This window comes from Triturus cristatus, chromosome 8 (genome assembly GCF_964204655.1).
Source record: "Triturus cristatus chromosome 8, aTriCri1.1, whole genome shotgun sequence".
NCBI classification, from domain to species: Eukaryota; Metazoa; Chordata; class Amphibia; order Caudata; family Salamandridae; genus Triturus; species Triturus cristatus.
The window spans coordinates 720113628-720139613 of record NC_140591.1 but is presented as its reverse complement, the minus strand read 5'-3'; the positions used below and the strand labels follow the sequence as shown (position 1 = coordinate 720139613).

Genomic DNA, 25986 nt, shown 5'->3' with positions numbered 1-25986 from the left:
GCCCGCTAATACAACGGCTGGCACAGGGCGGGGAAAGGGGCGGGCACTGAAGGGGTTAAATAAACACAATAATCACAGTTGCCTGTAGGCCAAACACTTTTTTTTGTGGAAGCTTACAACTTCAGCCTAGGGCTTTAAGTGGGCCGGGTCTCACCGGTGCTGAGCACTGGCAGTTTTTGAAAGGGGGGCTCCAAACGGGTCTCTCTCGGGCTCTGGTTTATGCCCTGGCACAGAGAATCCGTTTTTTTCCGGACTGCAGTGACAGCAGGCACATCTATGTGCGCGTGCTCACACTGCTCACTTCTCACTAGTGGAAAAGTACGGCATGATGTCATGCCAGGTGAGTGTTGTAGGGGAAGGGAAGTCCTTTAAAGAGAGTCATATTCTCTCTGGATTTCCCTTCTCTTTTTGAAACTCAGGAGCAGCTACACTGTCGTGGTGTCACCAGGGCTTTAAGTGGAAGCTTTTTCAATATTATATACAACAAGCCATAGTTGCTGCTTATTTATCGTATGCAACTAACAACCATTGACAAAGCCAATAGTCCAGACTTCTTGTAGGTATGATGTTACTTGTTGTATCATATATCTGGATGGAATGACAGAAACAACAAAATACAAGTCAGGCGGCACACTGTGCTAAACACAGATTTTTAGCGTACATGTTTTTAAGCCACACCCTTAATTACATTGGCCACGCCCCTTTGAGAGACCCCCGGTTTTTTCATCCCACTTAAAGCTCTGCTTTGGCCCAATGAAAATATGTACTCCTGGCTCCCAACATATGAGAGGAGCCAAAGCACCTCTCTATTGATACTCACATAATTGTCTGGTGATAGCTACGCTGTCAAGTCAGACCATATAGAATCCTTAATTTGCAAACGATAAACTGGACTGGTGCTCTGACAGCTTCTGTTGGAAATCTGATGCGCTGGACATCAGTCTCATTTATGAGACAAGTCAATAAATTGCTTGCCTAAAATATGTCAGGCAAGCCGTACTTTGGAAATCTAATCACTTCTGGGCTTAAAACGTTGAAAGCAAATGATTTCCATCGCAAAAAGGCAGCCATCTGTCTGGTGAAGTGCAAGGTGGAATCTTCCTATCTTGCGTTTTAAAATTTTCACACCAAAACCGGAGGTAGAGAATACACATGGGGTTGGTGGGATTTTAACTGCGCCACAGAGGGTGGAGGAAATAAATGAGAAATGTTTAAGGAAACAAGGGAATCCTTTTGCTTGAAGTGGTATTTCACTACAAATCAATCTATGGAAGTGTGCATTCATAGTGCATATATTTGAAGACTTTTTTGTCCTTCACAAATGGCTCGGGTGAAGCTGCGAAGAACTCCTGATGATTCTCTCCTATTTTATATCTTGAAAGATTATGGGGACCTTCTCTTTGAATGTGTCTTTTCTCTTGCTCTGCTTGCACTTCGATGACTCTAGGAGCAGCAGCTTTGCAGAAGTGGTCGTCTGAGTGTAGCACATGCGTGTCTCATATCAGGCTCTGGTGGTGAGCAGCACTGGAAGTGCCACTTGCTGATCTGTTTCCTCCAGAGTCCTGGGGAGACTTGGAATATGGCAAACACAAGGTGATGATGGACGGAGTGCTAAAACCTTTCGGACACTCACCCCCAGCCACAGATCTAGGTTGAATCCATCATCATTCTTTAGCTCACTTCATCACCCAAGTTTGATCCAGCCATATGCTAATCAGTCTTGACCCTGTGCCTCATGGGAACATGTGGCTGGGTCTGAACTGGGGGTGGCGGAGTGAGCTAAAGGACGATAATGGATTCAACCCAGATATGTGACTGGGGGAGAGTGTCTGAAAAGTTTCAGCGCTCCATCCATTATCTCCTTGTGTTTGCTTTGTTTGCCCTAATTTGTCAGGGTATGCCCAGATGTGGGTCTCTTGCTCACTTTGCCACTGAATTCAAGCTAGCCTAGCTGATGAGGGTTGTTATCCTGAAACCGGTCCCAGGATGCTTGTTTCCGGTCCAGGGAAGATATGGTGTGGCAGTTCGGGCTGGACTGTTCCGATGAGGCACAGGGTCAAGACTGATTTGCATATAGCTGGGTCTGAACTGGGGTGGCAGAGTGAGCTAAAGAACGATAATGGATTCAACCCAGACCTGTGACTGGGAGTGAGTGTCTGAGACTGGGGGTGAGTGTCTGAAAAGTTTCAGCGCTCCCTCCATCATCTCCTTTTGTTTGCTTTGAGGCTTGGAATATGGCCACTGATCTCCAAAATTTGCTATTGTGGCTCTTGATGGGGGATACTGTGACTTGCCAAGGGTTTCTGGAGAGGCAAACGTGCATAAAGTATGTATCATCTAATGCGGTGGCCCTGAGGGCTACCTTAGAGGCTCATGTGAAGATGTCTGATAAATGTAGCCTGCGGTCTGCATCCCTAGGGGATGGTAAGCTTGGAAGGTATTTGAGTTTACAATGGGTTAAGCTTTTGTTGCTTTGCCAGCATCATGCCTTTTTCAGAGATGCCACAACCCTCGTTAAGGAGCTCACAATTACTGTATGAATGCCCAGCACTGATAATGAGGTAAACTCAAATTGTACAAATTATTTTTTAAATTGCTAATGTCACCATTACTTATTCATCTGAACAGAGGCACAACTCGGTTTCTGTTAGTATGGCTGATTTTACTCACATGACTCTCATCTTCTAACACTTTGCATCTGCAACCCCCACTTGGTCAAATGTATAACAATAGGGGTATGGCAGTGGGAAGGGCCCTCCAGTGCCCGCCTCCAGTAAAATAATGGTGGAAGTCAGGAAAAAGGGAAACAGGGTAACCCCAAGAATGCATACCCCGAGTAGAAAATGCCTACAGAGGGTGAGCAGCTAGCTTGACATTCATCGAATAAACGAATATTTCCATGAACATTAAGAGGACAATGTGCCAGATCGATCAGCCGAGCGGGAGCAGAGGATTACTCTTCACATGGGAACACAATCTAATTATAGCATATATATTTAGCCCAGGAGGGCCCTCTGAAATGGCATGTACACTGAAGACAAGTTACATCCAAAAAAGCACTGGAGTGCACAACATATGCAGAACCTCCCCATGGGACCTCGTCTAACTTGTGCTCAGGTTTTGAGTTAAGCAGCTTCCTAGACAATCAGCCACTGTCCTCATACATTCACAGGCAATCTTTCAACATTTTTTCATGTTCTAGAGACGACCCAATGCATTGATTTTGGATCTCCGTGCCCAGCTAACTAACCTGTAACATCAGGTATAAAGGGCAGAGGGGTGCCAACATTACACTAAATTAATAAAAGTCTTCCAGGCGGAAAAGCTTACATTATATGCAAATGCCAAAACAGTGCATAAAAAATATTGTGCAATAGAACACTGTCAAAAAAGGTAATTAAATTGAAATACCCACACACACGTACCATTATATGATTTTTTTGCATTTTAAAATACAAATTGATAATATGAAGGAACGAATTGGTGGAGTGGTGCACTGCTTATTTGTTATAACAATAGTGGTCAATTAATGAATGAGTCTTGATATGTGATAAGTCTTGTTTATTTCCCAAGACATCGATTGCCAGCCAACGCGTTTCGTTCATGTAATGAACTTCTTCAGGGCAAGTATGGGTGCTCTTGTCAGATCGGAGCAGAAATGTGGCCAGTTATCTGCTAAGCAGTTGGCACTCCTCAACGGCGAGTGCTGGAGCTTGTTTTGTGCACGCTCACCCTACATCCAATTACCAATTGATAATAAGGGAACAACACAGGGCAGTGCGGTCACTGTGTCCGCCGTTGTCTGGAACTTCAAATTTACAAATTGATAATATATTTATGCTAACATGGTTTTTAATTACGTATGGACCTCTTGAGGGGCTGCAGAGAAACGACATCAGCTGGAGTGCACTGGGAGTTGAGTGAAGCTCCACCCACTTTCAGGAAGCACTGATTTGCCCAGGGGACTCTGAAAGCTGTTGGCCCTGGCTTCACACTTTTTTGGCCTGTGCATTCCAATGCCCTGCGGTGGGGCCTACTAACATTGCGGCTGCAGTCCTGTGTTCCATATGGCCTACTGGAAGGCTGCATGATCCAGCGCACGGGACCCCTGATCCCCCCGGACCCCCATGGAGTGTGTGGCAGGCACCCTGCCCGAGTTGGTGGAGTGAACTTATCAGCGACCTGGCTTCCATATCGGGGGCAGGACATCCTGTGTGACTGAGCCGCATTGAGGCCCCAAGGGCCTAAACCTGTGTGAGTGAGGGCATCGCCCAGGGGTGCTGATGCCCACTGGGAGGCATGCTTGAGATTATGTGCTCCTGTGGCCTGATGGGGCCCCGATTGCCCTCCTTAAATTGCGAGGGCCTGTTTTCAGACACACCAAGGCTTTTTCTTACACCATTTGGACCTGGAGAAGGAACTCCTACAGTGGTGGAACTCTGTTGCTCCAGGAGGCTGACTCCGTCCATGAGGAGGTGGATTATTATCTGAACCTCTGAGGGGTGACCTATCTGGACCTCGCACCCTCTGTAGTTTGTGTTTGGGCCCAGTGTCCCCCAAGGCCTACTTGACTGCACCATTAGGGCCCCAGTGCACCACAGAAATTACCACCCATGTGCATGAGCAGCTAAGGCCTGCACAGGTTTTGCCTTGTCCCCATTCTTCCAGGTATGTGCCGGCTGCATCAGTACCCTCCTCCAGGGCCACAGGGCACCTCCTCACAGCAACTTCCGATACAGTTTTTGCTCCGCTCCTGTGATTATCACCCACCTGCCTCCTCTTGCTGACTGAGTCGGTTTGGCCCCCATTGCACCCTGGGAGTCCAGAGACTGGGGTTTTGTCTCCCCCCCTGACGTTCAATGCTACATCATTGAAGGTGTATTTCCTGCAGCAGTTCCCTCTCAGCAATACTGACTTGTGGACTGCCCTACCATTACTCCACTGCCATAATACAACCTTCAACCCCCTGAGCGGCTGCCAGGCCTAGGAGCTTTGGCCTGTCCTCTCTGAACATTTCACCCTTTCCCTACCCTGGGGGAGGCCTTGTAAGCCTCATCCACATTGTCCTCAGCTGTGTTCGATGACCAACTAATCCACCGCCTCCACCCCTCGTCATCGGCACAGAGAGGGATCTCTACCATCACGGGATCGGCTGCTCATGCTGCCGCTGAGCTGTGGCAAGTGGGCAAACTCTCCGCTGCAGAAGGTGTTGTAGAATAACATCACTTCAGGAACATGGGTAAAGATAAATCCGCCCATCCGGCAACCTCACAGACTTGTATGGACCAATATACCACTGGACCCGCGACTGGACATTCTGGGTGGGCCAGGGTGCAAAAATCCCCCTCGTCTGATGAGGTTCTTGTCACAATCCTTCAATCCATTCAGACCTCGGAAGCCAAAATTGGAGCGGTGCCAGTGGATGTGGCCTTGCATCGCCAGGACCTCAGAAATGCCACAACCAGGATCACAAAAGCTGAATCCTAGAAATCCAAAGTGGAGGATGAAGTCACAACTCTTACGTCCCTGGTATCTAGCCTTCTCATGCACACAACGAAACTGCATCGCCGCGCTGAAGATTCTGAGAACCACTCCTGGTACAACAATGTGCTTGTAATTGGCATTCCTGAAGGCACTGAACCTCAACAAGTCGCAGACTTTCTTGAAACTTGTATCAAATGCTGGAGGCTTCCAGACCAACTGTCCTCCTGATTCGCAATAGAAAGTGCCCAACAGGCTTTGACCCCTAAACGTCCCCCAGTTGACTCTCCCAGACCGGTGATAGCTCGCATCCTTAACTTTTGAAACAGAGACGCCATCCTTAGAGAGGACCACTCCCAGCTGAAGCTCCGCTATAGAGATGGTAAGGTTCTCCTTTTTCCTGATTACACGTGGGAAGTTCTACAACAACAGGCCGTTCATATCTAGAAGTCAAACAGAAACCCAGGGTGCTGGGCCTGCAATATTGCCTCCTATTTCCCGCCAGGCTCTTATTACGCCATGCCAACAAATCCTGCTTCTTCGATACTCCAGAGTCAGCCTAGCTGTGTCGGGCCCACTTCTGTAGAATGGCCCAGGCTCTTTACTCCCACCACACGGTGTGGGTTTAGATCAATGGTGTCTTTCCCCATGCCCTCCCCATCGGACGAGGTACTAGGCAGGGTTGCCCCTTGTCCCCACTCCTTTTCGAGCTAGCGATTGAACCACTAGCACAACTCATCCGTAGTGATGCTCATCTTCATGGATGGAGATGGAGTGCTGGCCACGAGGACCGCATATCCTTGTATGCAGATGATGTCCTTCTCCATACGGTGGATCCCGCCACGAGCAGCCCTCATTGTCTCCATCTCCTGCAATACTTTGGGTAGGCCTCAGGTCTGCGGGTGAACCCCTCCGAATCTGTATTAGTGCCCCTGGTCCCATCTTGAGATTGGTTTTACTGGCAGGATACTATTCCCACCCACCATTTAAGTTTCAAATACCTGGGTATCTGGGTCGTACTACACCCTAAACTCACCTGGTCCCTTAATTTTGAACCCCTGACACAGACGGCCAAAGCCAACCTCACTAAATGACAGTCCCCCCCAACGTAATGGGTCACGTATCTCTGTATAAAATGATGATCCTGCCGTGGTTTCTATATCTATACATCTTTCAGAACCTGCTTATCCTCATACCATGGTCATGGTTTCCGGCCCTGGACAGGATTGAAACCTCCTTCCTGTGGCATGGGTCCAGGCCTCACCTTGCTTTTGCTGACTGCCAGCATGACCCATATGACGGTGGTCTGGGTATGCCCAACCTTTACCTCTACTATCTAGCCTTTCACCTGTTAGCAACTCATGGCTGGTTTAATGGCAAATGGTCGGATACCACTGGCTGGGTGGAGCTATCCCTTCTAGGATTCCCTCAAATACTAGCCATGCTCTATGGTTCCCCAATCCCTGACACCACACCTCTAGTGACCAAAACGGCTCTTCTAGCTTGGAGATCCGACTTATGCCTCACTCAATGGGACACCAAACTCTCGCAACAGACACCTCTATGGCACGGCACCTGGTTGCGGAAGGTGGCGACATTGACGGCTTTGGAAGATGGGATCTTATTGGTATTTCGCAACTAGGCCACGTCTGGTCAGGGGCACACATATGATCTTTTCAAGATCTCCAAACCACATATGCCCTTACCAATACACAATTTTACAAATACTTTCAATTAAGGCATACTCTTCAGTCTCATGCCTCGCAGACCGTCACTCTCCTCAAGTTCAACCTGCTGGAGGCTAAACTCCATATGGGTGATCTGGGCAAAGGTGGGAACTCCAATAGTTACCGTACTTAGATCATCAATGCCCCAGCACTTTAGACCATCTTATAAACAATGGGAAAACTGGATAGATCCCTTTGAGGAAGATGACTAGAGAGATACACTGATGGGGCTCAGAGTTATCACAATTTCTTCTGGGTTGCAACTGATCCAGACGTATTACCTCTATAGTCCTTATCTCTTCCCAACTAAACTACACCGGGCGGGCCTTCTTCTTGAGCCCACCTGCCCCGCTGTGGTGACGCTCCAGCAGATTTCTATCACATGGTCTGGTTATGTCCTAAGATTCAGGAGTTTTGGTCTATGTTGGTGAGAGAGCTGACTGATGTGCGGGGATTGAAGGTTAATCTCTCCCTCTCGGTGCTTCGGCTGGGAAACTTCGATGACTCTAGGGGAATGGGGGCTGATTGATTCTTCCTGGATATGGCCCTTATGGTTGCCAAGCGCAACATTGCTACTCTCTGGAAATCTCCCACTTCTCCTACCATTTTGTAGTGGGGCCAGGAGGTGGACTGGTGCACACAACAAGAAAAACCAGTCTACAAGGCCAGGGGTTGTTCCCTTAAACATGGTCAGGTTTGGGTAAATGGCTGAGCCAATAAGCCTAAGGTCCCGCCTGACGATAGGACTGTTGCTATTGTGTTGTACTACCTGTGTTGTGTCATTTGTTAGACAATGCCTTGAGCAAATGCTGTATGATCTTCTACGATATGCTACTTGTTCATTCTGTTGTTTTTTTCTATGCAAAAACCAATTAAATTTGTTTATAAAAAAGTATAAAATGTATTATTTAAACAATTTTAAGATAAATAATATTACAAATATTAAACATTAACAAAAATAAATGTAACCAACATTCATTAACAAAAATATATGTCACACTTAACTAAAAAATTAAATGAATATACAAAATTAGATTTAAATAAAACATTGCAATTCCTTTTTGCTACACATAATATGAACATTAACAAAAAATATAAAATAAAGAAAAACAACATTACTAGACAAAGTGTTGGACAGTAAAGAAGTCAGAATGACTATTCCTACTCCTATTTAAGCAAAAGTAGAAAAAGTATAGGGAGAAGAGGGGTTAGATTACTATTCCCACTCCAATCTAAGCAGCAGTAGCATAAGTGTTGGACTTTGGAGATGTTAGATTTACTATTCCCACTCCAATTAAGGCAACAGTAAGGAAAGTGTTGGGCTTTAGAATGATTCAAATTACTATTTCCTATTCCCACTTCAACATAAGCAGATCAGGGAAAGTGTTGGACTTTGCAAAGGTTAGATTTACTATTCCCACTCCAATTTAAGCAACAGTAAGGAAAGTGTTGGACTTTGGAGGGTTTACGTTTACTTTTCCCACTTCATTCTAAAAAACAGGGGAAAATGTGTTGGACTTTCGGAAGGAGGTTACATTTACTACTCTCACTCCCAGGTACGCAAATGCAGGGCAACTGTTGGACTTTGGAGGGGTTACACATGCAATTTCAATATTCCTAATTGTTTAAAAAAAACATTTACATACCTTATAACATTAAAACATATTTAAATTATAAGAATTTTCCCATTAGAAATAAATACAATTAACTGTGATGGAAAGAAACAAAATGTAATGCAGACTAATTTATCAACTATAAACCAGAATAAATAACACACTTCCTGCCTTACAACTCCAAAACATTAACAAAAAATCAACTTAAAATAAATTATATGAAAACATTAATAAAATTAAATTAATAATCCAAGAAAACAAATACAATTAAAATAAATATTAAATATAAAATTAATTTAACATTTTTAAATGTTGAATACACTTATCAACAGATTAAAATGTATTAAAATCCAAACAATTACTTACCGAATAATCTTTTAGTTAACCTAAAATCTCCTCAGAAATAAAAATAAACGTGTATGTTCAATAAATTGCCACCCTAATACCATTCAAACTCACCAACAACCAACTACTAAATTATACATTTGTACAGCAGATAATTTAAATTACACATTAAAAACCACAAAATATATTTTTAAAATAATTAACCAATGAAAAAATGTATATTAATAACATTTAATTACTTGACATAGCAAATAATTTAAAATAAAAAGCAATACTTTATATTTAAAATAACATCCCTTCCTAATTTCCAACCAACCCACCAACTAAATAAAATAAAAATTAATTAATATTGTAAAAATGTAAATTACAATTTAAATATTACAAACCATACTAAAATAATTAAAACAATTAATCAATTAAGTAATTTACATTGTTAATGGCCAAATAAATATTTTTAAAAAAATATTTTGAAATAAAAAGCAAGAACATATAATTTAAATACCTGCTCACCCTATATAAAAACCCAATAATCCACTACTAAATTAAAAATAACTCATTAGATGCAGAACAAATTACACAATTAAACTGACTGAAAATCTAAATTTAAAAAATGAAAACAATGATTATAATAATATTAATACCTAAAAATAATATAACTCATACATATTAAATCAATTAAAAATAATATTTAATACAACTATATACAAGTTAACAATATTATATATAACAATATCTAAAAAAAACCTATATGATACCCAATAAAATTATATTATTACCTTCTCCATCCTGCCCAGCAATATTTTTAACTTCAGAATATTTTTGTCATGCTATTGTTGCACCACAATATTTTCAAACAATAGTTTGGTCATTCGCTGTATTGACTCTGATGCACTGAAAAGATTTTCTCAAGATGGCTCCTGTGAAAACTGATTCGCACTAGAATAAATAGGGAGCTGTAAAACTTATATGGCAGAGGATGTCAAATTGAGCAAAAAGTCTTTCCCCAAACTACAAACTACTCCTTTGGAGACATCACTAGATAAGACCAAGATGGATGCAAGGACCAAGCCTTTTTCCACCTGTGACTCTGACTACAAAGTTTTATAAATGAAAAATGATCTAGTTGGTCCAACATCTCCAGAGGCACAATAGGCCAGGTGGAGGCAAATGGATGAAGGAATGGTTACACACATCTATATGACCTTCTCAAAAAACGTTTAAGTGGTAAAGACTGGCAGAAGAAGAGGGCAAACTATAAAACAGGGTGAAAAGTCAACCCCCTCCATTCTCAGTTAGTTCAGGACATAATTACCATTGCTCCCCAGAAGAATACTGATTGTCTCGTGACACTATTGGAAGCCATGTCAAAGTGGACTATATAACAAGCATTGGCAATGCCAATAGGTCTTGCTTTAAAGAAATGTTGTATTGTAATGTGAAGCATTAGAAGTAAATGGGATAGTAATGAATATGTATTTATATGGAAGCAAAGAACTGTAGAATAATATTGGTATAGGTTAAAAAGTCAGGTGACAGTTGCACTGTCAAGCCAGACCTAAACATCCATATAGGTTAAAAACTGCCCTTCTCCAATCTGAGCTGGTGACAGGGAAAAACATTATAAATTATATAGTTACTTAAGACATATTAATAACATTACAATGTCATATGTGTGACCTAAAAGTTTAAGCTCAGGCAGCAGGATAAATAAACAAGCATTGGCATAGCCAATAGGTCTCGCCTTTGGGACCTTATAAGTGTTTAGTTATCCAGCACAATATCCTTGGTGCAACAACATCAAGTGTTGCATGGCTAAACACCTATAAGGTCCCAAAGGTGAGACCTATTGGCTATGCCAATGCTTTTGCCGGGGATAAATTGTTAATCAGTTGGTTACTTGCCAGAATGGTAAGCGATAAGCCGGTTGAGACCTGCTCATCCAAGCTTTTAGGGCTCCCTAATTAAAGGTGAAAGCATCAAGGTTGGAGTCACAGATAATTTGGTGGTTCATATCTACAAACTTCGTAACTTATATTTTGGCAGCATTGAATCCCATTAATGTAGGGTGTGTTGATGACATGCGCTTCGGTTTGTCTATTATAACAGTTTTTTGCTATTAGTCTGTGTGATCTAGATTTTCTCCTAGATAAGTTGTGCAGAGTTCACAAATTTACATCTTATGCCCTTAAAGTTACTATGTTTGTGGACTTCACAATATATTACCAAAAGGAGAGATGTGCCCTGAAAAAAACTTTTCATTTTTGATGCTTAGCTTGATCACTTTTTTGGGTTGGCTTCTTTTCAAGGCATTTTTAGTTTACTAAAATGATATATTCAATGGTTGTACTTACTGGGACTTTCAGCCAATCCTCTTCATCCATTGGTTTATCATTCACAACTTACCTTCCGCCAACTACAGCATGGGACAGTGGGTAATCCCACTTGACCCAGTGACTAACTTCTCCTGGGTGATGTAGCTTTGCTCTTCCACTAGAAGCATATCTGCACTACGGTGCTGTGGACCACTAAAGCAACGTGGGCTTTATAAGACTCCATTTTGCCTTTAGCCATTTTTTAAAATATGTTAATAAGGGCCCAGCAGTGCCTAGAAAATATATTTGCTAAATCCATTACAAAAAACGCATTGACTAAGACGAGGCTGGCAGTCAACACCAGACATTGTTTTTTTTTTTCTCTTCTTGTTCATGTTATTCTGAAGTAACCAACTTCATGAAGTTAATTGTCGGCAAGGTTTTTAAAAATAACGAAGTGAACAGGAATACTGCTGCTTTTTTGAGTTACACATTACTGGTTTAGAGGGATTAAGTAGTGCCTCACAGGAAAGTCCGTTCTGTTGCCTTTGCAGCGCCAAACTTGGGACATGGAGGTGTAATACATTTAAACAACTGGAACGCGTGAATGACTGACCCGCCTTGACTAGAGTCACTGCCAGTTTTTCACAACTATTAGAACGTAGGTGTCTGTCGGCAAACATAATAACTTGACGAGGATCACACAGGTTGGTTAATGATAGTTAGGGGATTTTAAAACGGGCTTACTGAGCCTAAAGTGCGCTATGTACAGTACCCACCAGTCCATATCTCCTTACTCAACTAGTATGAGACAAAAAAGACAGGCTCATTGTCCGGGAGCTGTTCAAGGGTCTAACCTCAACTGAAGATCAGTGCTTTACATTGTGGTCGTTTTTTATTTACTTTACGTAAAAGACAGAAGGGTTGGGCAGTAAATGCTGTTTGCTGAGTACAGCGGTCACCTTTGCCCTAGTTCGTGAAACTTTCACAAAATTAAGGTCTTGGTAAATGCAAGCGACGGGTGATTGAACGGCAGAACGTGTGAAATGCTTCTCAAATCAGGAATATATTAACCCCCTGTTTCAGCTCTCAAAGTACACATTTGGTGGATTTTGAGATGCCTGCCGGTGAGGAAAGCAAGCTGCAGTTTGCCAGATCAGCAAACTAGTGGAGATGAGTGAGTTGGGGGGGGGGGGGGGTGAAATGCGCTGAGGAGCAGGGGGCCATCTTAACGTGATGCCTCCCCACAGGAGCCCCCCTCACGCTACCCCTGGCTGTTACCAGGAGCTCCGCGGTTGCGAGCACGCTTTAACCTCCACTTGATTCACTCTCTGACGCAACGGATTTATTAGATAATCCTAATTATGAAAAAGTGCCCCTGGCAACTGCAACAAGCAGTAAATTAAAGGAAATTTCGTAAGGGCAGTGTGGCTGAACGTGCGAGGAACCCAAGCGTGATATGCACCGTGGAGAAAGTGTCACTGCATTAAAGTGAGGCAGCGTTGCTGTGGACGGAGACGGAAGAGCGCATATTGTAGACTATCTTCACAGGGGGAGTAAGTGAAGGCAAAGTCTGAAGCAGCTGCCACTGTGAGGCGCAGATCAAAGTGAAAGAAGAGGCGTGAAGAGAGGCAAGTGCATGCTGCCACATAGAGCGTGAACTAAAGCAGGATACTGTTTTCTGCTTGTGAGTGCTCTTGTTTTACGAGTGGTCGCTCTCTAGCTAAGAGACCGGAGCAACTGTCTCTGAGGCGCATATGGAATTGAATGGTAATTGCAGCCGCTCCCCGCTGCGTGCGTAGCAGAGAAGGTAAAGGCAAAGAAAGAAGCTATTGTCACAGCGAGGCGCAGATTAAAGCGCAGCGTGATTGAAACCGCAGCGTGGCAGAGGAAGTGAGGAGAAGAGGCACAGATCAAAGTGATGTTTAACTAGCGCAGAGGGCGTAGTTGACTACATACAGAAAGCCTGTTATTATAGTTTAGGCAAATAAAAAAAACACGCATTTAAAAGGCATAACACTTCCTTTCCAGAGGAGCCCTCGCGCTGAAAGTAAAAAACAGCAGGGGGAGAGGAGAGAGGTGGGGGCCTGCGCATGATTCACTTGCGGGAGCGAGCAGGAACCATATGTTTGTAATTAACACATGGTTTGAAAGCTCGCTCCCACAAGGGAGTGGCCAAACATGCACGCGTTGCCATTCAAAGCAATGTAACGCGTGCACGTTTTTGCCTGCAAAGCTGTGTCAATTACAAAAGGTCTTTTTCCTATTCAGCGCATGCGCGCTGCGTAGGCGAGACCTAAAAAGACGATCACAGCTGTGAGAAGGGCAAGAACATTTTCTGTGGAACCACTCAACTTCTGTCCAATCAAAACATTTACTTCTGCACCCCAACATATGGATAGAGCCAAATCCTCTCTGTTGTGATGCTCACATAATTGTCTGGCGACGGCTGTGCTGTCAAGCCAGACTAAAAAATTAGAAAAAAGATACAATTTATTGTTAAGTTGAGGTGACAGTGATTGCCCATATAGACAGATAAGGGATCACAGTCAGAAGAATGTAACTACATCTGAAATTTACAAATGGAATCATCCACAGCTTCCACAACAATTCACAAATTTGAATTTGAATGCAAACATGGAGGCAATGAAATGGCTTGAAATGGCTTGAAAATCCATCTCATCTCCAAACAAGAGTGATATTTATCATGCTGAATTCCTGGCAGTACAAAGAATTATCTCTTCATGCAAGGCAACATCTGTGGCTTGCTACTTTGACAAAAAAGGGATCACTAACGGGAAACAATCTATTCATGGTGCTGCAATGAACTAAGTCAGACTACGGCAAGCAACTTCAGACGTGCACCCAATGGCTATACAGAAGAAAGAAAGGATGACGAGTAATTCCATGAAACTTCTAGTTAATAATATTCCGAGTTCTTGAGTCCACAGTAATTTTACCCGCTTTTGAATAAAACATCCTTGATAGCCAACTCACCATGAAACGACAAGTCAATGCAGTCGCCTCCTCCTGCTTCCACACTCTTCAAATGCTCCGCAGACTCTTCAAATGGATCCCCATCAACACCAGAAAGACCGTCAAGCAAGTCCTCCTCACCAGACGCCTTGACTATGGCAACGCTCTCTGCGCCGGAATCTTCACCCGGCTCCTCAAAAGATTTCAGACCAAACAGAACACAGCAGCCAGATTCATCCTGGACCTCCCCAAATGGTCTCCCATTACCTCTCACCTCAGAAACCTCCACTGGCTCCTCATCCAGAAGAGATGCCAGTTCAAAATCCTCACACACGGATACAGAGCCCTACACAATCAAGGACCATCATACATCAACCATCGACTGAATTTCCACCTGCCCTCAAGACACCTGCGCTCGGCATCACTCACCCTCGCACACCCCCGCATCCGTCACAGCCGCAGCGGTGGCCGCTCCTTCATCGCTTCCAAGACCTGGAACAACCTGCCCCTCCACCTCCGTACAGCCCCCTCCTTAGCGGACTTCAAGAAGAAACTCAGGACCTGGCTTTTTGACTGAGACACTGCACCCTCAGCGTCCAGATGCCCTTAGTGCTGCACTATGCAAATATGGATTGATTGATTGGCTTTCTAGGAATTTGGGAGACACTAACGAAGAGGTTTGATTTCAAAGTTTTAACATGGGCGTGAGTCAGTTTAGGTCAAAGAATATTCTATTAAATATAGTATTTTTTAAACTACGAAATTGTTAATTGCCTGTTTATAGTTTATGGAGATTTTGCACAAATGCTTAAGGCAGACTTTCAATGTCCAGACATAAGCTTAGATGCTGGGAATATGCCCTCCCGGTTCAGGACTCTCAAATGTCCGTTGCATTCTACCCATTCACGGATTTAAACTCAAATGCCCAATGCAACCTCTGCAGAATGTGCCCAGTGCAGCCACTTCGATTCTGCTCCTGGAGGTGGTATAAAGACAGCATTGCAGAAACATGTGGTGCTGATGCATCATCCTTCTGGTTCTGCATTTGGCACCTTTGCTTTTCCTTCCTATGATGCATCACAGGGCAAAGGCTCCCACCCACTGCTCCCCTAAGCTCCAACCACCGAACTGGATGCTGCTGAGGGGCTAGGGAGGGACACAGGGCAATAGTTCCCTACGCCTATCGGAAGTTAAACCCTTCAACAGTCTTCTACCTGCACATAAAGCACATGAACTACAAAAAGGAAGGTTAACATGGCTCTTTGAACCCTACTGTCATTAGTACATCCTTGTTGATCACCAAGAGCCTTAGTTAGAGTTTGGCGGATGTAGGATATCTATCCCCAAAAATAGCAGATGTTCTGTTTGCCCTAATTATAATGCATAAAGGCCTGCTCTTAATAGGGTGGGTGGTACATTGGCTGCATGGTCACAAACGTTCTGCATCTGCCAAACTCTAAATAAAGTAAATGGTCCTCAGTCATTAGTGGTTACTACTGGACAGGAATGTCCTCTGCATGGTAGATAGGCATGTATCCCTGCCATCAATGCCATCAATGCCCGACTGCCTGTGAAACTGGTATTCAGACTTTCTGTTTGGCCCAGTCAGCACATCAATCTAGCATGTGTGTTGATGTCTGGACTTCACCATAGTAAAGCCAATGCCCAGAACCTTTTCTGTGAGCTTGGAGGGCGCACTAACCATACCTTTTGTAGTGGCATGAGGGTACTTACTGTTCATGTCTTGGAATGATGACATACAGCGGTGAAGAAAGCATACACATTTTTGAGGATTATTAATTATTCCAGGCAGACGCATTTTTTTGTCTGACTCAGAGGAGTGCAGCCTACAAGATCACTCATGTAAAGTTCCTGGGATGTGACAACCAGAAGCTTGCACGTACATGCCGTGTGTGTCAATTTTGGAGGCGGTGACTTTGGTATGTAAACAAAATAAATAACTAATGTTTAAAACCTTTTTAATTTTTTTTGTTTCAGCTGTCTCCAGCAGCAAGTATTCCAATGTCTATCCTGTTTGACAGTTTCTGTGCCTTGCGTATGCTGTGCGATGTTGTCGCTGTAACCAAAGAGTGAGAAATGCATTGATCTACCATAATAATACTTTGAGTACTTTCCTTCTCCAAAAATGATCCTGGTTGAAACATACAGATGCATATTCTATGAACTACTCCCTTATTTCACATTAGAAGAGAAATATGCTCAGTCTATTATTATGGGCCACGTATTTTGCTACAAACAACCACACCCGCACTTTATACACACACACACACACACAAATGTATTCACACACACATACATGGAACAGGACCGCTCTTCATCAGGGATAAAATCACCAAATATATTCAACAAAGGAACCTCTGCTCTAGATTGGCACCTCGCCTCAAAATCACACCATACAAGAAAAAAAAACATAGGTGGCGCATTCTTCTCTGTTCAAGCAGCCAAACTATGGAACTCTTTACCCCCAAACATATGATCCACGGATAATTACCTTATCTTCAGAGGGTTACTCAAGAGTTGGCTCTTCCCCACATAACCACCATACAATATTATTTTGTATAAATGTGTATAATAATTATGTTTATAAATATATATTTGTTTGTTCTGCTTAACAAATGTCCATATTACCTATAGTTGTATTATTCCATGTTTAACATGGATATAGGCCACTGCATAAATAAGTAAATCTTTATCATAACTATTTATCTACAATTGCTTCACTATTAAATTACAAAAAAAATTATTAAAAACAAATTAACTTTAAGTACAACAATACTTGAAAGTCTGAGTTTATCAAATATAACTCAAACTGACTCATCCAAAACCTCATTCTACTACTCTCCCCAGTGCACTACCCTATTTCTCACCCTATACCTCTCAGCATTATCCTCTACCTCCATTCTATGATTCATCTCAAACCCCCTTTGTTTTTCCTATGGAGTTTTATATAGCGCAAACTTGACCCGAAGGTATCGAGTATCAGAGCGCTTTACATAGCACCAGTTGCGTTACATGAGGACACATTCATTTTTGTTAGACACAGGGAGATTTATTGATTTGCCTAGAATCACAGGAGGTTCAGTGTCATTGCCCATAATCTAACCCGGTTCCCCAGATTCGAGGTCAACCACCCTAGCCGTAAGGCCAACTCCTCTCCCCATTCTACTACTAAAATAACCCTTTTAGACTCTCTCTCCTCTACCGCTCCTTGCATCATCTCATACCTCTTTTACTATTCAGATCTCCCAAAGAAGCCTTTCTAAACCCTTCCCTCTGACTCTTTCCCCCTCCTTCTACTGCTAGGAGCTAAAAAAACAAAGCTTTCTATACCCTTCCCTCAGCTACCCGCCGAAAAGTGCTTTGACACCTCATCAGGGGTTGCAAGTGCTATATCAATGCAAACCCTTCCCTCTTCTATCCCTCCACTATCTTTTTTCAATCCAAATAACAAACTCACATGGCAACAGCTCAAATTAATTTAATATTTCCCTATACTAATTCACCACTAATCCTCTTCGGGTACCTGAGAAGCGTGCTACTAGCCGAAAAAGCACTTTGGCGCTTCGCCAAGGGTAGGAAGCGCTATATAAATACAATTACAATTACATGCGCACAGAGTCAGGTTCATCTCTGCTATCGTTCAATGCACGCTGTCTCCGTCTGTTAAGTGGGAGTATTTCGTAACCAGGAAAAGTGCATGCCATATTCCTAGGAGGCAAACTAACAACAACTCAGCAAAGCATGTAACTACTGCAATCACAAAAATTTGACACGGTTATCACACATTGTACACCACCGCTCCTACACCTTCAATTATGACTCAAACTAACTTTCGATTGTGTTTGATATTGCAAGCACACCCTTTAAAATATATATATATATATATATATATATATATATATATATATATATATATATATATATATATATATATATATATATATATGAGCTGTTTGGCTGAGTCTCTACATGTTTCTGCAGAATTGGTTTAATTATATTGCTTTGCACAAGATCTACCGACACAAGCTGATACTGGCTAGCCAGAAGAGAAAACAAATCTTCTTACATAAAAAAGGTGTGCATTACCTGTATGACGTCCAAAAACGTAAATGGTAGCAAGTCATCGAGGTGGCCAATGTCTTTGGAAAAGCGGTTAAGAATTCTTCCTGTTTTATAAAAGACAGCAAGTTTAAGGTGATTAATAGAGACTTGAAACTAAACTGAGACAGAATTAAAACAAAGTTCAGTTGGATAGTAGTATGAGTATTCTTCAGTGTAAATAGTAGAGGGTGCAAATGCCACGAAAACCATAGTAATGAATACCTGCGTAAATGCAAAGAAAAAGATGTGTGTAGTAGTTAAAAAGAGGGTAACTGCTTGTTTTCAATATTTTTATTATAGTAATTTCATCAAATGACTTTGAAGGGTTTTAGAACACGTTATTGTATTTAAACACAGGTTGTAAAATTGTACCTGTGGGGTGAATCTTTCTTACTTGAAGCATACTGTTATTCAACATTAGTCAGAAGATAAAATAAAAAGTACAAACCCAATCTTCCTCTGGAGACAACGGTGTTGCTTTACAAAACTATTAACCCTACTGCTACCTAATTTCACGCTGTAGCAGCCTAATAGCCTTTCGGTTATATTCAGCTCGAATTTTAACCAGTCTTGAGCATGCAGCTGACCCAACTTTCTACCAAAGAAATGTTTCTACTAACCAGACTCCTCCTTTGTTTTGACACTGCGACCTCGCCTCCTCTGACACTACATCACTGGATATATTACTCATGTTTAGGAATGTTCATCTGATTGGTTTCAATATAGAGCTATTGATTTTGGAACATGGGAAGCCAGGTTCGAAAGCCACCTTACCATTGCGCCGGCATTATCTGTATTACAGAACGGATTGCCCAAGCAACTGTGGCCCCTTCTACGATGCCTACGCACCCTAGGGGCACAGAAAGCGGATATACTTGCCCTTTGCATCCGTGTGGCACTTTATGTAATGTGGCCCCAGGCGTGTTTTATTCTCTTCAGGTCATGCCTTATTCCCTGTTCCTTTCAGTTTGTAGTTCTACATAGCATAGGCTGAGGGCTCTGGTCACATTATGCAGAACAATGTCTGGGTGATGTATGCTGACAATATGCTCCTCAAGCAAGAGGGTAGAGTAACAAACTCCTACTAGGAGCCAATCCCCACCCTGTTAGTGAATTGAATCTAGGAAAAGATGAATACAAAGGCATCTGAAGATTTACTTTAATAAATTGAACCTTGAAATATACCTGGAATAATTCAGGCTTACCCCTGAAGTAATTCAGGCTAAGCTAGAAGTATGACAGGAGTAACTCTCATCTACTCATAGCAAAATCTTCATGAATGGGGCTTTGGGTGTTTCAAAAACCTTACACTGACTAGAAGACCTGAGTAAATTTGCCTTGCCTTTATAAACTGTGCATGGGAATGCAAATGTCAGAAGTTAGATTAAATCCTTTAAACAATATTTATATATTATATATTTTATTGGACTTTTTCCCACCCTGGGGCCAGAGCAAGCATTGCAATAAATCTACATTATTGCCATATGTTAAGAAACATCATCGTACAAATAGACCAGGTAGGAAGTGGAAACATGAAGTTATCCAAAATACAGGAGAGAAAAGAACACAATTCAGAGATTAGCACTTGTTTATAAGAAACCTGGGTTAAATCTGTGGATTTCCTTTTATGATACTCACACCCACCTAAAGCCAATGTAAGTGAGATCGGATCCTTTCCACCGTTTTAACTGATTGGGGTCCCCTGGCCTAGGCGACTGCCATTTTACCTTCATAGATTTGATGGAGTGAAGCCCAAAATTCTGTTATTCTAGGTGGTAATGGATCGATTAAAGCCCGGGCAATACATAAGCGTGCACACACTATTAAGATTGAAAACAGGAAGCTAAGGCTACTGTCTGACCCTGTCTTATGACCCAATAGTAATTATTTGCTGTTAAAGCATATTTCGAACCCTAGCTGTGCCGTACCAGTCGAAACATGCTGTCCGGAAATTCTTTAAGCACAGAGCACTCGATGAACATGTCGGCTATATCTGCCGCTCTATCTGCCGCCAGGAGTCAACATTTAGGGCAGTATAATCGCTCTGGTGTTCCAGACAGCGCCTATTTAGAAATACACTCCGACGTGTGGTAAAGCATGCAGGCTGCCCTGAACTGCTGTAACTTAAGGTTGACAGAGATTGACGGCTGGTCTAGTGTTGCAAGAGCGCCTTGTATTTCAGGAAGCTGTGACTGGTTTATTTTAAATCCAAAGTAAAAACTGACATATAGATCTGTACAAACCCTATAAAACAATCAAGTATTACTAAATATCAGCCAAATAATTATTTGCAACAAGATAAGGCAAGGTTTGGTAACAGACGGATTGCTGAATATCTGTGTTGAGTCTCTGCTGGGTTCATACTCTTAAATGGCTTTGCTTGAAAAATGTAGGTAGGAGACTGAAATGTAAAGTAGCATTTACAAAAGGAAATCAGTGTTAGTTCTTCTCCCAACTTAGGGACTTGCACCTTTATACACATGTAGTGCACTTCTCAATTTTTCATAACCAAACAAAACACACAGTTATTATTTACAAGAAAGGAAATAGTAAAAAACAGCATACAATGCAATTCTTTCGATTGAAGATCCTTCCTTTGGAGATCCTTCTTTTGGTTGTTATGTGGCCTCCGATGAAGGTCAACCACTATTGCCAGATACTGAAACATCTTATAAAACCGAGAGACCATCACTCAGGTGAACTTGAAGAGGCCTAAATAGTTTTAATTTTCATCTAAAACTGTTTAAGCATATTTGATTGATGTGCCAAAGTGTAAACTTGCGAGATTCAAAAGAGACATGAGGCTATCCTTAAACAGCTAGAGGACAGGACATTCAGACAAAGCCTTTTGTTTTGTATTAGAATTAAATTTGAAAAAAACCATTCAATGCACGTACAGGCTTCACAGTTAACATAGGATGGAGTTTACCAATAAGGTGCCGATTCCGATACTAGTCGGAAAGCACTCCGACCGAGCCGGATCCGGAGTGTTTTCCGACCGAGCCGGAGTCCTGCAGTCCGACCGAGCGAGTACGATGCGGCCGTATGCTGCCAGACTCGGTTCGGTCGGACTCCCATAGAAGTGAATGGGAGCCGGTCGTACGATGCGTACATGGGCTCCCATTCACTGAATGGGTACGTCTCACGCATGGGCGCCTCCGGCAGTGGGTACGCATCGGTGCCATCCGCACCGTAGATGCCTGTTTTGGGGGGACCCTTGGGATCTCCCCTTGTGTCCGTGTCGTAGGGCTCAGGGTGACAGAGGGTCCGACGTGGACCCCCAAAGGCAACCACCCGGACGTTTTACGAGCCAGACACTCCGGCTCTCATAGGCTGTCCGACGCGTGCATCGTACTGGCTCGGTCATGAATCGCATCCATTGCACGCCACGGTTAGCTTCCGACCGAGACGTACGGAGCGGTTCGGACCCGGAAACGACTCGGTCGGTGAATTTCACGTAGCTCACATCGTACTTGCCCGCTTGTACAGCTGTACGAGTCGGGCAGAAAACACGCGTACGGCTCGTAGTTTTTCCGGCCGGATCGCGTTCGGTGCCCTTCCGACCCGGATCGGAATTGGCCCCTATGTGGAGAGCAACAGTTTCAATGATTATAAGGAGATTGAGAGCACAACCACATTATGGAATGTCAAAGTATAGCCTGCATCTACTTAGAAAAAAATGAGGCCCTATTCACAAAAGCCATTTTGGAGTATGTAAAGCAGTACTAATATATGTACTCCAAAATGTAATCCTCAAACTGACATAGCTCTCCCCCTCTTCCTCTTCTATCTTTTCTGTACAGAGATTGCCACCACAGGTGCGGAGATCTCTGTATCTGGAGGAAGAGGTTTTAGTAGCAAATTTGGGAGGGACTAGGGGAACTGGCAGGAAAATGAGGCAAATCAGAGAAGATGTTAAGATAGGGGCATACCCATACAAACACACACCCTCAAGTGAGTAAGACAATTTCAATTCACAAAATACACACAACATCTGCTGTAGCATTACTACTGACAAAAAATAATTAAATGACTTCAGCCAAGCGTTAGACTGAGTCAAGCAGATCACATGGTCAACCATTGCTACTTCAACACACTCACATAGAAATCAGTTGAGGCAGGAAATAGCACCAGCACTAACAACATTTAGGAACAAACGTAAATTACATTACAATTACATCATATTTTAATTGAAATTTATTATGAAATATTTTCAATGTTAGAATATTTTTTTAATGTTTCTTCTTAATGTTAATTATAATTGAGAATATTTAATATTTACGCATTCAACTGTATTTTATATTTTAATTTAATTTGAATAGTAATTTAAAATAAAGTGAATTCAGAAATATTAACACAGGACAAAACTTGCAACCAAGCTTGTCAAACGTTCAAAGCCCCTGAAGTGTAAAGGGGAGGATTAACATCGTAATTAATATATATTAAGTAAAAAAATATATTAAAAAATTAGTTATATATTGAAAATTAAATAGAATGTTAAGTTTGTGAGCTGGTGTGTTCAGTTTTGTTATTGTGACAAGTATCAATAACATATAGGCAACAAGAAAATGGTGAAAGCAAATTAGATGGATATGCAAACGACCCCCTTCTGAAAACCACAAAGTGTCTTTAAATTGACTCTCACCCACATACTCTTTGTGGTATACTTCATCATTGCGTCCATCATCCAAAATGACTGTGCATCTGGATATGCTTAACCCAGAAGTGAGCTCTTGATACTGTAGTCGTGTTGTAGTGATGCAATTTAGGGTTACCTAGTCATCTACCACAGTGATGTCTTTATTAGTGAGTTCCATAGGTAAGATTAAAAACAGTTTGATGCACAGATATGATTAAAACTCCTATGTCTTGGTTGAGTTCTGGCAGGGTCATCTCGTGTACTGTTGTACAATGTAATGCTCAGCTTGTACTGCTTGTAATGTTGGATGGTGCCACTGTGTAAACAAAATAAAGTTGGATATTAAAAAAAAAAAGCTCCTGTGTCGAAAATCTGTAGGTCAGCATCTTATCGGTGCGCAGTCAAAATATAGATTTTTTAATAATGACCTACCTTAATATTGAGTTTTTAATATCGTAGGGACAGAATATTGAAGTCAAGAATATCGTTGACAAGAATATCGACTTTAAGGTAAGTAATATCGTTTTTTTAAATATCAAAGTAAGTAATATCTTTAGCAAAAATATTGTTGTCAATAATATCGATATTTTTATTAGTGTTATTTATTTGAGTGTGTATTTTATATGTATGTTTAACTTTTTTAATGTACTTTCATTATTTTTAAATATATGTATTAAATGTTTAGAAATTAGTAATTCTTTTAAATTAAATTTTGCATTTTAGTATCAGAGCGGGTTGTGGGTTTATAAGGGAATAGGGTGGAAAGTCATGTAATTATAATTAATTCATTAATATGTTTTTATTTATTGTTATTGGTAATTAATTTATTGTTAATTAATTATTCATTGGTAATTAATTTGTATTCATTTAATAATTGATAATTTAATTAATTATGTGTTTTTTTATGTGTGACGGCTTGTGGGTTTATAGGGGAATAGGGTGGGAAGTAATGTAATTATAATTTATTAATTAACATATTTTTATTTATAGTTATTGATTATTAATTTTTGTTAATACATTTTTAATTGCTAATTAATTTTTATTAATTGGTAATTACATTAATTGTGTTTTGTTATGTGTAGCGGGTTGTGTGTTCATGGGGGAATAGTGTGGAAAGTAATTTAATGTTATTTGAGTAAATATTAATTTAATTGGTATTTATTCATAATTTTTTTGTTAATTATTAATATGTAATTTATTTTACAAAATTATTTAATTCATAAGTATGTTAATTTAACCCCTACACTATCTTACATTTTCCACACTGATACACTCACTGGAGTTGGAATAGTAATTTTAACCCCTACACTATCCACCACTTTCCCTACTGTTGCACTCACTGGAGTGGGAATAGTAATTTTAACCCCTCCGCTATCCAACATTTTCCCTAATGTTGCACTGTTTGGAGTAGGAATAGTAATTTTATTCCCTCCGCTAACTAATATTGTTTGTATTATTTTAGCTAATGTAGTATATAATTTTAAAAAGATTAAAAATAATTTAAAAAATTTAAATTTGTTACATATATTTATTTTATTTTTATTTACATTACTTTTTTATGTGTATAGATGTATTTATAATTTATAAGATTTATTTAAACGATTTATAAATTATTAATATATTAGTATATAAATGGTCAAACGGACTTTGTCAGGAGCAAAGATTCCTCTTAAATTCAGTATCACCGACCAATGTATAATTTACTTGTGTAAAGAAACTCATTTAAGCTCGCACACTCTCATGCATACATAAGTTATTAGAAAATAAGCTGTCCAGGTTTTTCTATGGACATAGGGGAATTAAAGCGGCAAATTATTTAAATCAATATCCCAAAGATATCTATATTTCAAAGAAGCATTTTTGCCGAGTGATAAAGGCATCAGGGTTGGCTCCTCAACTGTGGCGGAAGAGCGCCGCCCCTCTGCTTTTAAGCAGTGAGAAGCAGAAACCTAAAATGAAGCTATCTTTGTGTTATTATCATTTTAGGCTGCTTCCTGCTGCTTTGCGGGCAGGTGAGCGGGCGGGGCTGCTCTTCACTTCGAGCAGTGCAGGGGCGGAGTGGTTTGCACACTCAAGTACGCAATGACTTTGTGGTCGGCCCTCTCGGGCTGCCCAAACCAGTCATGCACACTTTCCCCTTCTCCATGCAGGCTGCAAAGAACAAGCCCAGGCCCCCATTCCCTGGTTGAGCATCAAACCAGGACGCTCAAAACCAATCACACGCTACTGCAGTGTTGTGATTGGGCAGGGGAGCCTGGGTGCTCACCAATCACAACGCTGCAGTGCAGCATTGTGATTGGCTAGTAGGGCCTGCTTCCTGTTCCTCGATGTGCCCGAGGAGAGCAGGAGCAGAGACACGGGACCCCGGCAGGTGGCAAGTTACGTTTATTTTTAATTTGTAATTTTAATGTATCCATTTGCGACCCCCCATGCGATTCCCCTATGATGCCTCCGTGCGTTTCCCCCATCCCCCCACCCGCAAGCCATGCCGGCAACTCCTGAAAGGCATTAATCTAATTTAGACAAGCTTGCTGGTTGGCCTATCCTGTTGAACCACTAACCCCTTTGGGGCTGTGTTTCCCTTTGGGGGCATTTTCGGCTACATGTGCCAACCAGAAGAATCGCACAAACATCAATGCTGAAATCTCTACATCTAATGAATCCATGATTGTGTATATAAAAGGGCTAACTTATTTTTAGGTTGTGCTTTTACAGAAAGAAAGTATTCATCCAGCTGCTGAATAATAATATTAAACAAGATTTCAGCAATG

The 25986-nt window shown here is 41.6% G+C and overlaps 1 protein-coding gene across 1 annotated transcript in view; it reads right to left on the bottom strand.

Annotated features, from left to right (window-relative positions):
• The window catches only part of ABCC4 (ATP binding cassette subfamily C member 4 (PEL blood group)), a 1516984-nt gene that overhangs the window by 567838 nt on the left and 923160 nt on the right, over positions 1-25986 (bottom strand). Inside the window, exon 20 of the mRNA XM_085622127.1 lies at positions 18562-18641. Coding sequence (XP_085478253.1) covers positions 18562-18641 — 80 coding nt within the window. The remainder of the gene's footprint in view (positions 1-18561; positions 18642-25986) is intronic.